Below are 23,105 nucleotides of genomic sequence, written 5' to 3'. Positions count from 1 at the left end.
GAGAATTCTGTCTTGTGACATGTTAACAACCTATTTTGCGTTGCGTTAAATTTCTTTATTATTCGCTCTATACTTGTGCTATAACGTTTAACGTATTTGTGAAACTCGTAAAATTGACCGTATGGTAAGATTTGCAAGAAATACATATATGCAGAAGGAACATTATCCACTCCTTTCGATAGTCGAAAACGGTTTGTTTTTCCGTATGTTTAGGCTTCGTTTTATGGCTGTTTGTTTATTGTCGAGGGAAAAGGATAGTATCCGATCAATTTTAGAAGTGTGCTGAAACGATCTATAGTGATTTTTTATTGAAATGTCTTTTTATTTCGAAAAATACCGTTACATAAAATAGGGTAATTTCTCGCCTTGATAGCAAGAAATTCAATATGGCTGCGGTGACTACCCAGGAGCCTTAATATTTATTGAATCATACATTTCCCTAAAAATTGACATGTTTCGGTATATTTCGTACAAATTAGTCAACTACAAAAAAGAGAGAAGATGATGAAAAGGTTTCATCATCTTACTCCGTATAATTATTATAATTTAACTCTTTCAGCGCTCTGAATACTTTTAACGAATAGATCATGCGCGGAATACTTTACTCTCTGCCTATGACATACTTACTTCAGTTTTTTTTCCCCAATACTTTTATTTACTGTTAGGGCCGGACGTGTAAACACGCCCATAGCGCTCGCGATGCATGATTCAGTGATGCAGGGCATGTAAATTTGTCTACAATGTGCCATTTGTTGGATGTGTTTACACGTCCACAACACTGAAAGAGTTAAGAGTGACTAATTTCAAAATAAGATATCCGAATAATGTAAATTCTAATCTTTTCTTTTTTATGCTAATTTATAGATTTTTGTTAACAATATTGTTTGCAGATGCTATATAAATAAATTATGATAAATGATCTATAAAACGTGTAAAACGCGTTTTGCTGCGACAATATGCATCTCAAATCTCAAGTAGATAGAGGACTAGAAATTAAGAAAATTTTGAGATTTTATTTTTATCTTTAACTTCTGTATGCTATTTTTAATTATTGCGTATTACTTCGCGTTTGCCTCTTAACTTATCGTAAAAACTTGCGTTTCAAGTATTTTTATATTCAATTGCTAGAGAAATATTACTGTGTCGACAAAATTTCTCTTTTTGGAGAGAAAAACAAATTACGAGCATTGCACCATTCAAAAATGAATGATGCTGTCTCAAGTTTACAATTTTGGAAATTCCTTAGAACAAAATACAAACTGAAGAAAAATGTTAGCCGTTTCGAGAGAACACAGATCTGTGTATCTATATACATATATATTTTACAAATTGCTTTTCTGTAATAAAGTCTTATTATTATTACTGCTCTATCAGCTCTATAGTAATTAGTAAAAGCTTTTGTTTGTTTACGATACTTCTTAATCTATTTTAAATCAAATGAATTGATGATTCTCCTTTATTCTCTTTCTAGATCATCTCTTGGATGTGCGAAAAAAGTGGTAGAGAGCGACGAACGCAGAGAAAATCTCGCCGATAAGACAAGGGTGATGTTTGTAAATTGTTAGTTTTTCGGAAAACGTGAATCCGCGTCTCGTGGCGAAAAGATAATCGCGGTGTTTACGTTTGCGAGTGTTAAAACCGGTGTTAAGTAAGAGAGAGAGGGAGAGATCCGGATGGTGCTCCGCAGTGGATACTAAATATCTCAGTGGATATACTACTTAAGAGTGTGGCATATGGCCCTGGACTATGGTACTACCACTTACAATATGCACCACACGAATCAACTAGGTACGTATCAAAGAACGTGTGCTTAGCGGTATCGAACCGGTTTCCTTTTGGGTTCTTAAAGATCTTCTCTTTTTCGCAAACCAGCGTATCTCCTTAAAGAATTTTGGCTACTTGAAAGGCTTTTCTTTCTCTCTCCTAAAGAGAGACTATAACGAATCTCTTCTTATTATATCCTTTTGAAATCTTTATCTTTATAATTCTCATTGAATTGCTTTTAAATTTTATTTTAAATATGTATAGTTTATTTAAGAAATAATTTAAAATTTACTATACTCTTTTATATTTAAAAATAGATGAAAATTGTAAATACCTAACAATAAACTTTTTCTTGTTGTTTTTCTTTTTTTTTATTATTATTATTATTAAGATGGAAAAAGGTCTTCTAAGAGATCTTTTAGCGATTTAATAAGACATCGCTTATCAATCGTCTCTATTAGTCCCATATTAATGCTTAAAATAATATTTACATCGAGAAAAAGCTCATGCGATTACTACGTGAGTATTAACGATACTGTTTAATCTTTTGCATTTCAATTTATTGCAAAATCTGCGCGAAAAGTCTTATAAAATAGAGAGTGAGTTTTTCTAAGCAAAAATTTAATTCAAATTTTTAAATTATCGTTGTTTTTGAGTATTTAATATTAGTTGTTCTTACTCGGATTAATTACCTCGGATTAAACTCTGAATTAAGTTTTTGTGAAAGAGGAGTCGGTTTAAAGCTCACTCGACGAAGCGGAAGAAGAGAAGAGGCGGCGTCCACGTGTGTCAGTTCATGTTTTAAGAGGCCACGTATACACAAATGTCATCCTATATATAGCGGATGTTCGTCTAATCTTAGCAACCGGCCACCGGCCAGAGACATGAGCAAAAAAAAGTATATACGATTCTTTCTTTTTTTATCTTGGTCCCTAGAATAAGTTCTATATCGATATCTGTAAAGTATTTTATTATTGCACCGATTAAATCTTTAAATTAATTACGCGCTCTAGCTTTGAAGTGTTTCTTAATTGTCCCCTTAAATCTAAAGAGTACAGCCGAACGTGGCTCGTATATCCACGAAGATTTAAATTATTGTTATCTGTTAAAAAATATTGTATAAAGATTGCTTTTTTTATTTGTATAAAGTTAGTTTTAAAACATGTGTATAGGAGTACACTTTAAATATCATAAAATCCCCCATTAACTACACAGACTTATGTATAAAACAAGACGTAGTTTTCAAATATATTAATCTTATTTTTATATATACTTGTAATTTCTAATTGTGCGTGATACTTACATTACTTTATATATTACTGATATATATGTATAAAATCATCGAAGAAAATCAGGTTTCTTCAGACTTCTATAGGGGAATTTGCGACACCATAATCTACTGACTATAACTCATCATAACGTGATCAAGCGACCTACCTTCTTTTCTAACCCCAGCTAAAGTGGGAAATGTAATTTCCATCGCGTGACTATCCCGAATCGTTTAATTATGCAGCCGGCGACATCGCGTATGCGATGGCAAAACAATTGTAATAGGGTTGCAACGCAATGTTCCGAGAACGGTCGGTTATATCTGGATGATGGGTAATTGACCGTACAGTTATTAATTCACTGTAAATCACCGGAGTCACACACACGCACACACAATGACTTCATAAATATTTTTTAATCTTTGTGCAATCAAAAATTTTCTCTTGTAACAGAATATAAAAATCGTAACAAAAATTATTTTTTGTATGTTCCTCCGGAAATCAAATGCAAAAGTACCTTAAGTTTTCTCAAAAACTAAGTATTTTTTGTCTTAATACATTAATCTCTAAAAGACAGCTCTGTTTTCGATATATCGACGCAGACACAAGTACGCAAGCATGTAAACGCACATTGTATAATACGCGTGTATATCCTCTTTTATGCGTTTCATATTTATGCGGACGTCGAACCGTGGACCTACGTTGACCTACACACCGACTTTTATTCTCTAATAATAGTCTCTTGTTCAGAGGTTATTGTTGTGCATGTTATGTACATGTGTGCATGCGTATATGTGCTTTGGAATATTTATTTATTCGCGCACTGTGTGTGCGTGACGCAGTCTTCACAAGAATCGTTCCATTCTAGAACGTACTATTAGAACGGAATTAGACGTTTCAATTTGCGTTATTTATTTTCGTGAATTTTTTTTCATGAATTTAGAGTTGATTTTTCTTGGATAAAAGGGTGTTTCGCTGGTCACGATTAGTTTTTGAGAATTGCAACGTTAAATGCTTATAATAAAATTGACTTAAAAATTAATGAAAATTTTATTGATTCTTTATGATTTGTAAAATTCTATATTGCATAGATATTAGAATATACATAACATCTTACATATATTATTTAATAACTTTTCTTATTAGATGGGAAATAGTAAAAAGTATCTATAATTTGATCAAGTCATGAATTTTTATTCATCTATTTGTGCCGAGACAGCATTCCGTTTTTATCGATCTTTTGCAAATGGCTATGCACTGTTCTTCTAGCCTGCATCAACTTGCTCGACACGATGTACGTGGCCGCGAAGACAATCGGGTCGAGGATGGCGAGAAATCGTGCGTGAAAATTAGATAGCAAACGGGCGGATGATCGTGTTTCTTACACGAAGTGCGCGTTCAAGTCGACGGGACCGCTGCCAGAAACGTCACTTCTCTCGCCAGAATTGTCAGTAGGTCGAATCACTGTAGTTAGAACGTAGTTAGAGAGAGAATAGAGTTCACCAGACTTCAAAATTTGTTGGTAACGAACGAAGTTAGATAATAGGTATTATTTAAATGGGATAGCATTTATTCTAATTTCATTACACTATTTAATATATTATAATTAATATACCAACACTGTTAAATATTAAAAGATGAAATTTAAATCAATACCTTGAGTTAAATAACATTTTGTTATTTTTACCTATCATGTGTGTCGAAATTTATTATTTTAACACAAAACAAGTATTATTTTAACTTTATTGGTGTGGTTAAATTAACATTGTTTTAATTAAATCAACGTATTGAATAAGAGCAATGGCGACTTATAGGAATAGTTAAAAATGGCTCAAATTGTGAGTATATTTGACACTACGAATTTAATAATGAATAGTTCATACATGCATAATTAATGTATAATTAATTTCTTGTTAGGTGAGCCTTTTGAAACTCACGACTTTATTAAGAGATAATTTTAAACAATCTGCGAATGTATGCGCGAAGAGAAATTTTCTCGTGTAAAATGTTTTTATATTTTATAAAATAACATATTAACACAAAGAAAAAAATGTTGTAGAAGTGTAATTTAGGTACCTGTATAGGGAGATGTGAAAATTTCAAGGAAAATTTAATGAACTAACTCTAAACAATACATCAAACTTTTTCTTGGATGTCAAATCAGCTGCGATAGTCAATATCTTTTCTTTAAAATCGCTGATGACAAGCCCGTCGGTATTTTTTTTTCTCCAAGGAAAAGAACATTACTCTTATTTTCCGCGAACTGTGGGAAGGAGATGATCGAACGCCTTGTCGAGATGGGCATAAAATTTATTGTAATTAGCAGTTAGACGGGGTTTAAGTGCGTACATCCGGAGAGAACACTTTGTAGGAGGTTGCTCGTGCAGCGCAATTACCTTAATTAATGTGGGCCCTAATTGTCTTTGCTCGTATTCGACGCACTCTGCGTATTGCAGCCCAGCTGGTCAGACTCTGACGAGGCTCGGGCACAGTATAGCTCGGGTTGCATTAAATAAAATTTACCGTTGCGAGAGATGTAGCTACATCGTAACGCGAAGGAATGGGAACGATGTACCTTAATGACGTTGATGCGAATTCCCGAATCTTTTATTTGCACAAGAACAGAAACGAATATAGTCGTTCGATAATTCGGTATTTGTAAAAAGTTAAATTATATTTATTAACACATATATAGGGTAACTGGGGGGAATATGCTAGTGTGGGGAATATGCCACTCGTTATGTTTATAACAAAGCTACGGCTAGGAGCGTTGTTGTAAATACTGTGAAATTGTTAAAAATATTATATCTGGCGTTTTGCCCAAGTTTTACTTACTTCCTGTCAGTATTATAGTTTTTATGGGGTAAGTACAGTATGACCAAGTACGGCAACGTGCTTTTTAGAATAGTGTTTTATATAAGATATTCTTCAAGCATTTCACTATTTTTAACTCGGTCAGCTTGTCGTTCTATTAATATTAGAGGATAAAAGTATTCAGTACGTCACCGATTCGTTTTATTGGCAATCGTATAATACAGGTTCATTTTAATATAAAACTACATCTTGGGGGAATATGCCACTACTTATTGTTAGATAGGGGTAAAATGCCAGTACTATTTACAGCTTCCTAACCTAATAGCAGGATACTGCTAGTAGGTTAAAAAGCTGTAAACAGTATAAATAAATATTTGCCGTATAAATATTAAAAAAATGGTGAAAAATGATGAAAAAATATTGAAAAATGTTGAATAAACACGTTTATTTTATGCGCTAAGAATATTATAAGCTTCGTACTTAATATTTTGCAAAATTGCATTCTAAATAATTTAGACTACTTGTAGCACACAGAGTTTATTGAAATGCAAAACGTAATAAAAATATTCTTTTACATGTTTTTAGACAAGAATGCTCTTCTAAAATTAAATTACTATACATATTTGTATATGTGGCATATTACCTACATGGGTGAGTAATATGCCACTTTGCAACACTTTTGCATTTCTTTCTTTTTAATAGTAAACAATCAAAATATTTCATTAAAACCATATATAAATAACAGATAATAGAAGGAAAAAGAAGATCAGTATGCAAAGATACCTCAAAAAGAAAGAGAAATAGGAAAAAAACTCATATTTTTCTTAAGTGTGGCATATTCCCCCGAGTTACCCTATACGATTGTATAACATAAAAATATTCAATATTTCAAAAGTATCTATGAATATTTTAATTTTTTTAATTAACCCTTAAATGACCAGTGGGGTCCAGCGGACCCCAGACCCTTTAGAATGAAATGTTTTCAAATGTTCTTGCCAAAAATGTAGCTCATGCTCCCATTGATGATAGTTGAGTGATTGACCTACCCGTGTGTACACTTAGCAGTACTCAGTTTACTTAATTTCTTATACTATATCGAAATTGAAATTTGAACAATATTAGCATTTTATACTCTTCTCTAGACCTCGAACAACATTGAAAAAAATTGTCATAACTAAAGATCAAAAAATCAATGAGTAAGGAGATATTTTTCATGCTGGGGTCTCTTAGACCTCTCAGTGAACTTACGAGATTGTTGAGAGGTGTGGCATTTAAGGGTTAAAATTTGAACGCATATATTTTTAAATATTATTGACTTTGTTCAAATTTTTTTAAATAAAATACGTATTTATGCACAAAGAAAAAGAAAATACTTGATCTGAAAATATTTTTAATTTTAACGTGGAAATATTGAAATGAGATTATATTGCGCTAAACGAAGAAAACTTGAATGAAGTCATAATATAGTTCAACCAAGAAAAAAATGTTAAAATAAAAAGTTGACATTTATATAAGAAGATTATAGTGATCTTGCTTGTATGTACTACCTGTACGAAACAATCTATATCTTCTTATAAAACTTTCAACTTTTTATTTCAACATTTTTTTCTTGATTGAACTATATAATGACTTTATTCAAACAAGTTTTCTTCAATTTTCTTTAAGCAAGTTTAACGCGATATAATCTCATTTCAAAATTTTCACGTTGAAACTAAAAATATTTTCAAATTAAGAATATTTTTTTCTCCGTGATATAAGAAAGATATGCATTTGATTAAAATTACGTTAAGATATAGTATGCAAGAGTTTATAAAATCAATATATATATATATATAATATACAATATACGTGCGCCAAGAATGTCTGAACGAGCGAGCTAGTGAAATTGATCTTTTTGAGGTAAATGGATATCGACAAAATTTTCTACTCCAGCGGTTTAGCGAAAGCGAGACCTTATTGCGCGGAGTTGCGAAAAGTCTCACTGACAAAACGCGGCTCGTCCGCCGATTCGCCGGTACACATTCTCGCATAGCGTGCCAATTTTCACGGGGACGTGAAATCGAGGCACGCGAATCGCATGACTCGCAGGCGTGCAAGCGAAGTCGTACGTGGAATTTGTCTCGCACACGCGCGAACTTTCGCGTATATCACAAAATCGATGCGCGCATTATTCAAAAATCCAATCTCATGCACACCAAAATTTTTTAAACGATAAGCGGATTGAAGAAGTAAAGGGTGCTTGCACATCTTCTTGCTAAATACTGCTTTGTCTTTTTCTTTATTTCGTGCTTGTCTCAAAGAATTCGAAATCATAACATTATATAGTGCTGATATAATCCAATTAAATGCAATTGACACGTGAGGTGTTAAAAAGATTTCAAACTGCTTTTTCTCGCTACGTCGAGAAAAATTCTTAATTTGCAACGACGAGTAACGTTGTTAGCGAATAAATTCTCAATTTAAGGAGTAAAATTCGAAAATCAAATACTGTTCTTTCTCAGCATGAATAAGAATCAAGAAAAGAGAAAAACTGATACACTATGTTGTGTTGCGTATGTACTTTAAATTAATACAGGATATTATTTGCCCATGTATGAAATATATGCTTTATCGCATTCAATAAATCGAGTCATTTCGCGAATCGAATTTCTATCGGGCGCGCGTTCTTTATTTTTCCACAGTGCCTGTATTAGTGATATTAAATGAAGATCGAGCGGGTATCGTGACACGAGGCAAGTGCATAAGCTGCGAAATGTCGCGTCTATTCTTTGCTCACGCGCGGCGCCGGCAGGCGTTAAAACGCGGCCGCCTGGTGAATGCATCGACTCCGCATGTTGCTGGCGAGTGTCCGCCAGGCGCTATGTTTTTAAAAATGTATGTCGCGCTTTGCTATCGTCCGTTATTCGCAACGTCCGCGTCGACGGAGACGGCGTCGATGAGCGCCGCGACGCCACTACAACGTGCACGCAGAGTTCCTGATGCACAAAGAGAGCCCGGCCGCCACAGAATGCACCACGATAGAACCGAACACTGCGACGAGTTTCAATGCATTCCCGATGCACTTGCACTCGTCGCTTGGTGTAACCACTGACGTGTAATGCTTCCAACGAATGTATAATAGGTTTCATAAAATTAATATCGCCGAACGCGAAATCGCGTAGCAACAGGAAAACCGAGCTCGCTCTCACGAATATAAAGAAGAACTCGCGTTTTGCGTGCAACTGACTGAGAGATACATTAACATATTTCAATGATGGTCTTCAGCAAATTCGTACACACTATTTTGATGCCGTTTTGTATTGTATTGAGTTATCGATTTGTATTAACAGATAATGAGATAATTGCAACTTGCTTTTCGCTATTTTATGATTTTATTTTTGTTTATTTTTTATTCTAAATGGACATTTCTGGACAGAACTATTCGCGTGTCTTATCTTTTAACAGCTTATTACGACACTTGGACGATATTATTTTTTATTCCTTGATTTATCTTATTGCTTTCATTCCATTGCATCGCACGCGCGCAATTGTAAAATTGAATATAATATATTCAGGCCGATTTGGATCGATACTTTGTGCGGGCATTAAAACGTAACAGATTCTTTCGAAACTGAGTTACGGAGACGTCGCACATTTCTGTGAGAATGACATCTTGATTAGATATAATCATGCGAAAATAGACTCGCGCAAGGAAGACTCCGATCGCGTAATTTCATATTGAATGACCGATTACGTGAGCTATTCTATAATTACAGACGAACGATAAATGAAACGCCTTCCAAAACGCCACGTAACATTCTTACGTCACGCGTGTTTTTAATTCCATTAATTAGAATAATAGCTTAGATACCGCGTATTTATGAAAATATGAAAAACCAGAGATGCGTTTGCTGCGCGCAAAAATATTTTTAAGAGTTAATTTCTTTATTATATTTTATAAATTATTTGATTTATAATTTTTTTTTTTTATATATAAAAATTTAGTTTTGTCATTGATACTATTATAGGTCAAAGTGCGAAAAGACATGTAATATATTTCTTTTCAATCGCTAATAAAACTATTGACACATTAATTAAAAATAATTTAGACACGTTAATCTCAAGACGTGATGAACACTTTGAAAAACTAACATCTTTTTAAGGGAATTTTTTTGCATAATAATTTTCATTACCTCGGTTGATAAATGATAACGTTTTGATCGCGATTTACATTTTATGTAACTTTGTTCCCTCTGTGCGTCGATCGAGCACTTTCCGAGAATATCTGCGAATCGCATGAAGTTTCCTGAATAATTTAACTTCTAGCAGCCAGGTATTTCTGGCTTCGGTTTTCTGTGTGCATGCATAAGTTCGTGCGCCGAAGCTCGTATATGTACGCGATTCGAGCGGTTTCACATATACCTATTCTTGTTGTATCGACGAATTTTTCGTTAAGCTGATTTTTGCAAGCCGTAATTTTTCGCATCCCGCATTCTCAACGTCAGATGGATATCGAGCGCGTGAAAAATTCGCAAATCTTCAGATACAAAATTGGAATATCTTTCTATAGCGAATGTCGAGTCGTGAAGTTAAACATAAAAAATTTGTGTAACAAAAATAGTGCGGCGGTAATAACAAAGATTATTTTATTAAGATATTTACTATATCGAGACAGTTTCGAAAAAATTCAAGTTTAGTTAATATTTAGCGAATATTATTAATAATTGAATAATACATACACGCGTGCTATTAATAAAGACCGTTATCTAACGCTTAAATATTATGTAATATGCAAAATTTCAGACAACGATTTTGGTCATGTGCGTTCATTTTTGGTCTTTTTGTTTCGAGGGCATGTATGTGCAAGATCTCAGCTATGCGTCCCACAAGGAATGTCGTACCTATCAATCATCGATTTCAAATTTCAAGAGAGGATCCATGGATGTCCACAGACAGTGGATGTCGCGATACCTCTTGCCTTCTCTGCCCTCTTCTTCTCTTTCTCTCCCTCTCCTCGTGCAAATCGGTTTATTTTCCATCGGGCGACTGTAAACGTCGTATATTTTCGTACACGGAAACTAATGATCGTAATCAAAACGACAAGCACTGGTGATTAGACGCGGTTACGCAATAGCCGCGAATATAATAGACACCATCACGTCGTGTAATAAGCCTTGATTACGCCGTTTCCTTCGCGGTCGCGTATACGTACTGCCGAGTTCGTGCGCGATCTCGATGGGAATCGTTACACATATATACGGAAACAGAGATAATGCGCGAGAGGCACACAGCGTCGTGTGTATCTCCAAGTTTTCCATTCCGGATGCGGGCGAATCGGCGGTTTTGAGCGATTGAACAGTGCGCGCAAACATCAAGGGGTTTTAGTCGTTGCAGGGGTTTTGCTATCTCCGTCAATATAGATATGCTCCGAGCGACCAACGTTGTAAGTAACGTTAATTCGGTGGAATACACTATTGCATCCTAAATGCCCACCCTCTCTCCGTATCCGTTGAAAATGTATTATGTAATGCGCTACGTCAATCGGCGTGCTGCTTTTCGCTGTAGCTCGGAGCTTAACGTTGTTTCCAGGAAACATGCTCCTGAATATTGGATGACCGCTGGAAAAAAGTGTCACAATCATTTTACCGATGGTTGATCAAACATCCGCTTGGACAAATACATATGTAGCAAGTATTAGCCTGCTGGTACATATACCGTGCTGACATATACGAATTCGCTATTATTTATGCAACAGCCATTATTTTTGCTAGTTATATAAAACAGTTTTTTTATCTTTCTATTTTTGTTTTATAGCAGTAAAGTATGGGTAAAAGTTATTCTATCGATTATAAATATGTATATGTATGATGGAAAAAATATATATAATATATATGTACATATATATGTAGGCGACAGTGTGGTCTAGTGGTAGAGCGCCAGACTCGTAATCTGAGGAACCAGCCATGTAAACATGGAAAGTTTTTTCCGAAAGATGCGCCCTCCGTGCAAGACAGGCTCTTGTGCGGAGCAAACTGGGCTCCGTCTTTCGGAAAAAGACGTTAAGCCGTTGGTCCAAAGGTTAAGTAAGAAGAGAAGGGTAGTATTGGATGAGAATTAAATAAAGGGTTGGGAACGTACCTACAAAACGCCTTGCAACCTTGAGGGGAGTCAATAAACGTATTATATATATATATATATATATATATATATATATATATATAGAGGTATATATTTGCACTAGATATATGTATTAATTTAATTTCTTTTCTGACTGTGAGAGGTCTTATTAACTGCCGATAGGCACATGGAGACAAGAAATATCGAAGTAGCGCTTCCTTTGATCAAGTAAAAAGATGATCTGTGACAAACACTCGTTTTAATTATGCAATCTTCTTTTAATCAGTTGCATAATTTTTAATAATTGTCTTTTTTTAATCACGATTCTTTAAGCGTAGCTTCAAAGTTCAAAGTTCGATCTCACAATAAATTTACCTCCGTCGAAGCTGCGATACGAGATCAAATGCTATCCTATGATTGTAGCTATCGCTCGATTAGTACATCACGATCGATACGGATACCGCGGATATACTTTAGCAAATAACACTCGACAATTCTTCCGATACCTCAGTCTTGTGATTCAATTGGCAAATAGTTATTGTCACCGTTTGTCTAACCTAATATGACAAACTGCGGTTGAGTTCGCCCGATGCCTCTCGACGCACCTTTCCCGGATGAAAGAATGGAAACGCGTAAGACCATGGGTGGCGCGTTGCACGAAAGCAAAGAGAGAGAACCTAACGGGGCGGCGGAGAGGCCCTCTTCCTCGGGATTAACCTTGGACTTGACTCGAAGGAATGCGCCGTGCAGTGACCTCCGCTCGCACGCTTGCTCGCTCGCTCCCTCGTTCCCTCGCTTGTTCACTAACTCACTCGCTCGCTAACTCACGGCACTCATCTCTCGCTCACCTTCCTTCCTTCCCTCCGTCGGCCCATTTCGTTTCACCGTAGGCGCTGCAGCTTGCCGGCCGGTGCATTCTTTCGCAGCCAGCTCTCGCAGTCTCCCGAGCGGTTTTGGTGCCGTCGCCGAAAAATCTTAGGACGGAAGTTGGAGAGGCAATCGATCTCTTTCAGATGTTGGTATACTGGGCATCCCTATAAATGGCTAGATAATATAGGAGAGCTATCCTATTGCAATCTGTATAGGATTTATCTCCAATACCACCATCACGCGAACTATGTAATCTGTGAAGCGCAATTCACATATGTTGATAGAAAATAAAGATTACACCATTTGGCTGGAAATTACGATATATTCTCTTGAAAACAAGTCGAAATAAACACATTTGATAACTTTGTATCATTGCATGAAAGGCCACACGCGCAGCAAACTTTATTGATATCATTTACCCAGATATTTTCTGGAGAATCAAATTTTTATCAGCATTTTACTAAAGATGTGGCTTAATGAAGATTATTGAATATTGCTTGAGTAGGATTCTATTTAATTTTTATATTAATTTCTATGTAGATTTAGATTATATACAATAAAACTATATATTGTATATATATTATAGTTTTTAGGTTTCAATTTTTTAAATTTATACATGCATTTAATTTCCAAAAAAATATAGCATTTATAAAAGTAACGAGGTTCTTATAAATATTTAAATTGAAGATAGAAAAAAAGTGTAGAGTTTGTGATTACATTGTTAAATGTACATTTATGCATTGCGCATGTTATGTAAAAATATTTATTTGACAGTACGATTTGAAAATAAATTTCTTTAGAAGGACGGCAGAGCGTGATTGTAAGAGTCTTTAACGAGCCGTAAATCTTCATTAGCAATCGCAGCCTCAAGCTTACGTAGTGTGATAAACGATATGATCGTCTCCTATGATCCAGTGGAACATCTGATCGGATTTTATAAGCTCCAGACGCGATTTTATGGAACTGGGCGAAGACGTGATAAAAATTCGATAGATTATGCTCGTGTGATTTTGCCGGCGTTTTAGAATCGGTTACGATTTGTCTCTTGGGTGGTACCGTCATCGGAGTCAGGTGGGCGTTTAAAAAGAATGCCTTGTAAATTTTTAGTGTCTGATCTTACTTTATCGCGAACGACAAAGGAGCACGAACGCATTGCAATCGGCTTCCTCGCGGCTTACCGGTTCTCGATCACATTTAAAATCGCCAGTATCTGTCGAGGCTGACAGAGGAAATACACGCATAAAAACACATGCACATGCCTGCGGCGGGAGGCCAGCAACGATTATTATCAATATTTATTGGCTCTTTGCCTCGATAGAGTCATCGTTCTATAAATACGTCGCAACAAAAGTGAATATGTGCGGCGCCTACACTGTATTCGTCGTAACTTAATTGTAAAATCATCAGGTTAATTTGTTATATCCGTTTAATCTGAAATATCCTGTTACATTGTAAAAAAGTTATTTATACTTTACGGAATCTTTCTTCCACCTTTTTTTTGTGAGATTTTAAATCAAGTCTAATTTTTTATTTGTTTTATAAAAATTTATAAAGAACTTAATACGTTATTAATATCCAAAGAATATTTTACGCTAAAAAATACTACAAAAATACTACAAAAGTATTGAGACTAATATTATTTTCGATATCGAATTTGTCAATTTTTCCTGCAATAAAATTTTCAGAGGTTTTTCCAGAGATATCTTACAAATGAATCTCATAAAAAAATTAAAATGTAAATTGAAAACTAGAATATTATTCGTAAATTATATTGTAGCAAGTAACAGGTTAAAATATTTTTTAGTTTATTTAACAAATTTAAATCTTTAACATTTAATTGCGTGAAAAAATTTAATATTGAATGTTAGAAGAATTTACTAGTGAAGTGTTTATTTCATATATTTTTGGAATATTGCTCAAGATGTGCATTCTACATGTAATCTTAGATTTTGATATATTCATTGTTTCTCAGACAAATACAAAACTTGGAGTGGTGGTTGCCTCTATTCAATCTTCGTTTCGCCGCGTAATCGCAAAGTATGCGAGTTATTCAGGTATAACAAGCCGTAGCCGATAAAATGTTGATTAATCTTCAATAATAATAGATCAGAGGCATACACGATATACTAAGGTCATCGCGATGACTGGTGCCGACACTCGTCGGACTATTACGGCCTTCGTCTGAAAATAGACCGTAGTGACTTTGTGATTATGGTATACATACGCGTGTAGACTCGATTCAAATGCTGAACAAAAGAAGCGCAATGACGATGATCGATAGATCGTCAAAGCGATATGTCGACTAATATCAAGTAACCGATAAGAACATCTTGATTGTAATCTTTTAAACGTGCTCGTGGCTTATATCGATCGAATGTTTTTTTTTTTTTTAGAATTATCTTCTGTTATATACGAGTGCACGTATATACATATATATCGCAGATAAGTTTAATCGGTATTAAAAAGAAACAGCATAATTCATTTTCCGCATAAACGTGAGCCACACAGATTCAATGTAATAGAGTCACTATGATTTTCCGATGTCTAAGTGAAACGAAATAGGTTTTCTCATCGATTAAGGAATAGCTTCTTCGGTCAATCTAAGAGTCAATCTTTTCTTGATATACCTAACGTGTTTGAAAATAGAGAATCTTTATATGACGCAGCTACTGATCTGTCAGATCCAATCAGTCTAATTATAATGGATTTTTATTTTTCTTTATTCAAATTTAATTTTTATTTTTTTTGCGCGAGATTTTTGAATATTTTTAAAAGAATATAAAAATATAAAAAGTTTTTTTTATATAAATTTGAAACAATATTGAATATTAAATATTTGGTCGTTTGGAAGAGATTGAGCTGTCAAAAGATTTCTTCGATGAAACTATACTTACGAAAATGGATAATTCCAGGACATCCAGGACATTACACTGAGAGAAAAAATTTTTTAACAAAGTAAAGACATTTACTTGAAATTATTTTTTTTATTAAAGTAAATATTCATTCTATTTAAATAAAAATATCTAATGCTACATAAATATGTGTATTATATTAAGTAAATAAGCTGTTAGGAGCCACCTAATGAATATTTTTTTTATCAAAATATTTTTTTCTCAGTATGTACTAATTAAAAAACAAATTATTTATTTTAACAGTCATTAAATTTAGTCAACAAATGTGAGTTGAGATAGTATAGTGCGTTCGATGAAGCAAAAGGAAAAGGACTTTGCTTTGACGCATCATTTGCATTGACGACTTCACATGCATGGTTAAGTTATTGAAATTCTCTCTGAATTATTCAAAAAAATTTTTTTGATAGTCGATCGATCAATAACGGGCTACCTGATAAAGGCTGGATTGCAGTCTTAAATCGCGATGATAAGGCCGCCGTTTATTGGCTCGCTCGTCGTCGTTCGAAACCTGAGAATGACGCGACGTCATCTCGGGTTTGTGGTAGGCGAGACGTTTTGGATGAAACGTACGAAAAGGTGGTAGTGGTGTGTGCCTTATCTAATCGCAAACCAGCTCGACTTGCGACTAGCGCAAGATTAACGCGGTGCACAGACAATGCATCTCATAATCGTTTTTCCTTTTGCATCGGAGAGCGCTTTATAAAATATTTTCGAATAAAAATTCAATCATCAATTTTGTACGAGTGAAAAATATAAATTAAGAAGATACAGCATACTGTCATGTTAGAATCATTCTTGCTTAAATACGAAGGAAAGAATTAGCACTTTAATATAAATGAATTTATTACAAAATGCATTATCCGCGAATTTACTTTAAATTATGCACTGCATGAGAATAATTAAAATTTTATTATCAGTTTTAATTGTATTATATTTTTTTGAAATAGAATTTCGAGGATTTTAATTAGAAAGCTTTCTGTTGAATTTTTTTCTGTAGATTTTGTTTATAAATTTTAATTCTAAATGTAAAGAATAATATGAGAAAACTGTAATTACAGATATGTAATATATTATAGAAAAGCTGTATTTTATTAAACTATAAATGAAAAATTAAAAATCTTATGTCCACGGAAACGTCCCTTTATCTATTTCAAGATTAAAATTTAAAACTTACTTGGTTTTATAATATTTGCACAAAAAGATTGGAATTTTACGCTTGGTAATATCTTAGACGCACGTAGGTACTACCATGGATCCCAGCCTCGATTCTTATCGAATACAAATACTATTGTATCGAGATCCGACTTTTTATTCGATTATCTGTGTACACGTGGAAAGGAAAGATCAAATAAAAATCATATAAAATTATAGGAATTTACGGCCGAAGATAAGCCGATCGGTCATAATAGGAGTATGTGACGCGATAGATAGTATTATCAATCGTGATATAATGGTTCACGATAGTTTGCCTCCAGCCCGGGGCATCTCTTTCCGCGTCTCGGATAAACTGACGTCAATCGACAGCCGCCATTATGTATTCACGCAGCAGGCTTCTCGCGCGAACATTGCAACATTTATTTGCAAATTAGTGCAGATTGCATTTGAAGGAGCAATGAGCTAAAAATACACCCCTCCCCTCCCCCGCGCCACCCCTTCCTCATTGTTCTCTGTGTATAATGTAACCGTCGCGGTCGGTTTTGTAAAACGCTTGTAATTTGTTTCAGAAGACGTGGGCTATAGAAGTGTCGAGATCACGTCCGCTTTCACGCATCTGCCGCAGAAGGGTGAGCATCTTCGCTATTTATATATCCATAAAAATCGTTCTCTCTAAACGAGTTATTAATTATTTATATACATATTTAAATGCCACGCAGTTTCTATAATTCAAACTGATTAACGTCAGGTGACCGAAAGACCTCGGATTCCACGTACGTGTACGTGTGACACGAGAGATCATAATTTAGGGGGAAAAATAAGATACTATCTAGATATTTTTTTAATTTTTTTTATTCCCTGTCTGTTTTTATTCTGTATTGAATTTATATGATTTTTACTGTGCAAGCCGAAAATAGATGTAATTTGTAACTTGTCAAAATGCACACGCATATACATATATGCGCAGCGGCAGCTGACGGTTGATTTATAATTTACAATTTTACAATTAATTTTTTTTTTAAATCGAATGAATCTAAAATTCAGATAGCACAAGTTTAAATTTTGTTGTGTTGGATTTGAATTATAGAAGTTGCACTTTATTTAAAATACACGCAATAATTTGGAAAATATGGTCTAGGTCGACAAATACATACCTATTATTCCGATCGCTGCTTAATTCTATTATCAACGAATTTGTTCTATTAACAACCCTATTAATAATTCATATATTTCGGAAACGCATACTAAAATTTGAAGCGGACTGTCTATTCGTAAGTTTAATTCATTCCCGAACACATCTGCAATTCTGAATTTATAGCCGTTCTGAAAGAGATGGTACTTATGAGCAGCCATGAACAAAAAAAAAGAAGAAGAAATGGCGAGAAGAGATTTTGGGAACACAAGTGTTATTTTCAAGTCGTAATAACTGGTATAACTGGTATAACCGGTATATAACCCATAATCGATGTAAAAGGCGGAGGAGCGGAATATTATTGTCAAACTGTTTGCGCATCTATAAATTTTTAGTTTGCCGAATCAACCCTCAACCTTGCCATTCGATCAACGTCATCATTTCCGTGAACACAATGACCAATTTTTTGATCTTCTATATATTTGGTAACTAAAACTTCTCAATAATATACCTCTCTTTCTTTTGCGTTATATGTAGATAATCTCTAAGTTATTTATAATTGCTGTTTTTATAAATGTATATAATATTATACATACAAAAAATATATGTATATGTATACATATAGTATGCAAGTGTACATATTATAAATTATTGGCTGTTACGAATTACTTGCTCAATAAATTGTACCGTGCTTTTCTAAAGGATATCTATAGAATTGCAAAAAATTGTTCTTTTAGTTAATTTTTATCCATTTTATCATCAATTATATTATTGGTTCTATTTTATGTTCTATACGATTAAAAGATGCGAGTTTCCAAAATTAAATAATACGTAATATATAATATCTAGATATAATTGCAGATAAAAGACTTAATTTACATAGCGATATTGTACATATATACCACGTAGCATAATCACGAATATATTCCAAGAATCATGTATCTCGTTATGTAATTAAAAACAAAAATGTTTGAGGAAAAAGGTTTAATACGACGCGCGATTAAGATTTAAGAATAACTTTTTTTCGTACATCAGTAGGTATATAATAATTATCTGTGTATCTATTCTTGGTCACTCTTGAACAAACAAAATGCGAAAGCATATTTTTCGTTGTCTCCGTCATTAATCCGCATTTGATCTTTGACATATAAAGTTGAGTCATATATATGTATGTGTAATATATACATACAATATGTATATGTAACACATACACATATTCCGTGCATAATATCAAATCTTGTTTATATATTATTTTAAAATATCTTTTATGAGACTATTAATCTTGATTTTCTAATACTGCTATTTACATACTTTTTCCAAACAAATTAAATTGCGAATAAAAACTCTTTTTATTCGCTCTCGCTAAATTATGCTTGTCTCAATTATATTGACAATTATATTGACAAAGTTCTCTTCAATCTTCATCTTTATAATTAGCTTTGTCATTATGTATTATTGTTAGGAAATACGAGATAGCATTTGTTAGATTGACCTATCACGACGTAAAAGAGGTGTCGATAATGAAAATTATAAATAATGTTTTGAACACTAAATAGTATTTTGAATGACAAATATGTTTATTTCAAGAAGATATTTATCTTTCGTACAAAAATTTTATTGAAAAGAGTGGCATAGGCAATTGTATTAACTCGATATAAACACTCTTGTGTGTGTGTGCGTGTGCGTGTGCGTGTGCGTGTGTGTGTGTGTGTGTGTGGAGGAAGTAGAAATAGATTCTTGAATAAATATCAAGTATCTACATATTCCATCTATTAATCTTTAACCTTTAGCTTTTAACTTTTAGACTTTAGCTTGCATTATAGGTATAGCCTTTGTCCGAAAAGTAAAAAAAAGGAAGAATTTTACTTAATATTGTTATTCAAAATAAAATAATAGATAACTTAGACAAAGAGGGGACAAAATTTGCAAACTTTCTCGACGGTCGTATCATTAGAATACGAGTAGAAATTGAATGAGAAGTCGGAGAACGGCATAACTCGGTCCCCAGATGAGCCCAAAAATACGGAAGCTCAAAAATGTAACCAAAAAATCTTATTCATTATCACTCACGTCGCCGATCGCGCTCGCTCAGCGGCAAGCTAACGTGTTGCCAAATACGAATGTACTTGACAGAATTTATTTTCTATTTTTGGGTTTAATTTACCGCTGCTCGCGACAGATTTCCTCACTGCTCGCGTCGATGTAGAGCCAAATGGAGGCTCGGAGAGCACGTGAACGTGAACGAGCGACCAAGAGAGCGAGTCACTCATGATTGGCCAATATCCGCGGTTCCCCGCTTCGATGCGCCTCGCCGCGCGTCGCGCTGCTCCGCACCATCTCCCATCGCGAATGATGAGGAATTATCAGAGCCGCGCTTGTGGTCGCGATCGTTCAGTCGCGATCCGTCTACCGAGCGGGCAATTTTACGTTCTCTCCGCTCGGTATATTACCCTTCCGCTCTCTACGTGTCGCGCTCTTTCCCTCTCGCTCCCCCCTCCCCCCTAACTCCCTCCCTCTCTCTTTGTCTCACCTCATCTTCGCTCCCCGGCTCGCGTAATCGCTTCCAGCGCGAAGCTAAATTTAGCGCTGACCGTTGCTTTTGCCGAGCCGAGCGGCGTATATAAAGCTCCTCCTCTCCTCCTCGTCGCTCCGCCGTCGTTTCCTGCACGCGCTCGCTCGCTCGCGCGCGCGCGTTCACGCAGCCGCGGGATCGCGAGAAAACGCCGTGTCAGATCGCCAGACCGCGGTCGCGACACAGATATCCCACCTGTGAAGCTCCGACGTGGATTTCAACGGGAATCACGAGGGGAGCACTCCGGAATAAAGACTCACATCGACGCGGGCGATAATAAAGCGCGACGGGACGATAATTTAAGATTAGGAGTGCGTCGCGAAGAATGGTTGAAGTGGGTGAACTTGTAGCTTTCAGCGCAATAACTTAGGATATGTGAATGACACCTTGGTTTTACTGACACTTGGGACCTCGGGATTTCGTAATTCATTCACGAGAGAAAATTTTCTAACGAAACCCTCGTCCCTTTGTGTGGCACAATTACGAACACATCGCGACGACGTAGTGCGTGACAGGAGTTTGAACTTGGATCTCCGGCGATAAAGGGTGCCGCGAACGGAGTGGCCGCAGGTGGTTTTCTTCGAAGAGGTCTTTCCACCGCGGATCGAGGTCTCTCGAGTCTTCCGAAAAAGCGAGCCTTTAAAACCTGTAACCGGTCGTTTGCGACGGGGACGTGAGAGTCCGAAGGAGCGCGTGACCACAGGCGCGAAAGGAGAAAAAAAAGTGAGAGAATCGCGCAAATCGAGCGAGCGATAAGTGGCCGCTCGTGGCGGCGCGTACGCGTGCGTTTGCGCGTAATAAATGCTAAAAATAGCCGCGCTATCGCGCCGCGAGCGAGTATCGCGGCGATAAACATCGCGCCGTGGGGACACGCGCCATCGCGCTCCGAATTCCACGAGTTTCTCCTCCCGATGTCGTCGTAGGATATCGCGAGGGGGGTGGAAACGGGAGGGAGAACGCAACACGTGCCCCCCTTTTGAACGTCGCTCGAGCCGGACGCGATGAGAGAGGGCCCGAGGAGAGAGAAGAGGCCACGTTCTCGCGAGACGCGTCTTCTCACGGCTTCTTCGCTGATGGGTCATCCCTAAATTAACCTGCCGAATACTCGAAAAAAGAAATAGAAAACAGCGAGACACACACGCGAGGTGTAATCGTGTAATCGCGCGTTTCCGAGAAACTTGGACGTGTCGTTGGAAAACAAATAACTCGAAAACGAGACGTACAAAAAACTCCGACTTCTCCCAAGATTGATGCGCGAGGATCTCCGTCTTCCTCAATATTTCTTCACCTGGACAGTGTTTTACGATAAAATGATGCGTTACGGATATTGTAGGCGACTTCTTTCGATTATTTGCACGCTCGACTAGAGTTGCAAGCTGTCGTGATATTGTGGCATGTGTTCAATCTAGTAAATTGATAAAAACGATCGAATCCAATACTTGGGCGACAGGAAGTGAATTTTTTTCATTGTGTTATGTGTTATCGTAAAAAATAATAATTATCGAGATAATAATTATCGTTAGTGAGAGATTGGAAGTGATTTTTCAGCGACGGTATAACAGAAGGAATGCGACGAGAGAGAGAGTGCTTTGAAGCGAGATTAATTGAGTTGAATACCAGTTGTTACGACTTCTAATCTCGATTGATCGCAACCGAATGCCTTCTTTCCCACGCAAATTATAGTCGCGTATTTCGATCCGTAAATAAAGAGTATAGTCGGCGCGCGGTGCCTATCTCGCATCATCGAAATCATTATAAAAATTCAGTTCGTGATTAATTTGAGCGAAAAAATCAATTTGTTGTCGATTTGATCGTATCGGTGGGAAGGATCGATAAAAGATAAGAGACCGAGGGGTAGCATACAAGGAACGAACTATGAGGGTTTACGTGCAGCGGGCGAACGCGTTCGATCGATATCCGCGCGCGGAAAGCTCGAGCGTAAAGATCATCGGTGCGCATCACCATCACGGAACGATTGTCCACCACCAGCACGGTGGTGGCGGCGGTGGCACTCGCCGAGGCATGTTATCGGACGTGTATTGTTGTTGTTACATGTGCATAGAGATGGCCAGAGACACGCCGGGCTCTCCGATGCCGCGACCGCGGGATTTGGGCGCCGGTGGCGGAGGAGGCGCGGCCACGGCCACCTTGACTTCCGGCGCTTATCACGCTGCGGCCGCCGATACCGCCAACATGCACGGCCACGCGCTGCAGCAGAAGATACTCGAGGTAACGTACGACCGATTTGCATTTATGCAAAATGCGCATATAATATAGGTACCTATATCGATTTAATATCGATCCGTCGACGTTTCTCGACGTAAACGTCGGATTCCTCGAGACTTTCGTGGAACCTGTTATTGTTGAACAATTTGACAATCAGTAGAGTACTGCACATCGCGTCGAAACGAGATTATTTTTCTACAAATGTATAATACACTCTATCTTTTACGAGATGCCTGCGATTTTCCGAGTTGTAATCAACTTTGTAGAAAAATCAGTACATGTTTGTATAATGTTAT

The 23,105-nt window shown here is 36.2% G+C and overlaps 1 protein-coding gene across 1 annotated transcript in view; it reads left to right on the top strand.

Annotated features, from left to right (window-relative positions):
• Positions 1-1,471: 1,471 nt before the first annotated feature.
• LOC112454410 (histone deacetylase 4) overlaps positions 1,472-23,105 on the top strand; it is a 49,806-nt gene continuing 28,172 nt past the window's right edge. Inside the window, exons 1-3 of the mRNA XM_025015789.1 lie at positions 1,472-1,788; positions 17,449-17,508; positions 22,646-22,812. Of these exons, the coding sequence (XP_024871557.1) occupies positions 1,734-1,788; positions 17,449-17,508; positions 22,646-22,812 (282 nt within the window). The 5' untranslated portion in view covers positions 1,472-1,733. The remainder of the gene's footprint in view (positions 1,789-17,448; positions 17,509-22,645; positions 22,813-23,105) is intronic.

Source organism: Temnothorax curvispinosus, unplaced genomic scaffold (genome assembly GCF_003070985.1).
Source record: "Temnothorax curvispinosus isolate PA1 unplaced genomic scaffold, ASM307098v1 QBEX01005044.1, whole genome shotgun sequence".
NCBI lineage: Eukaryota > Metazoa > Arthropoda > Insecta > Hymenoptera > Formicidae > Temnothorax > Temnothorax curvispinosus.
This window is presented reverse-complemented; position numbering and strand designations above follow the sequence as displayed.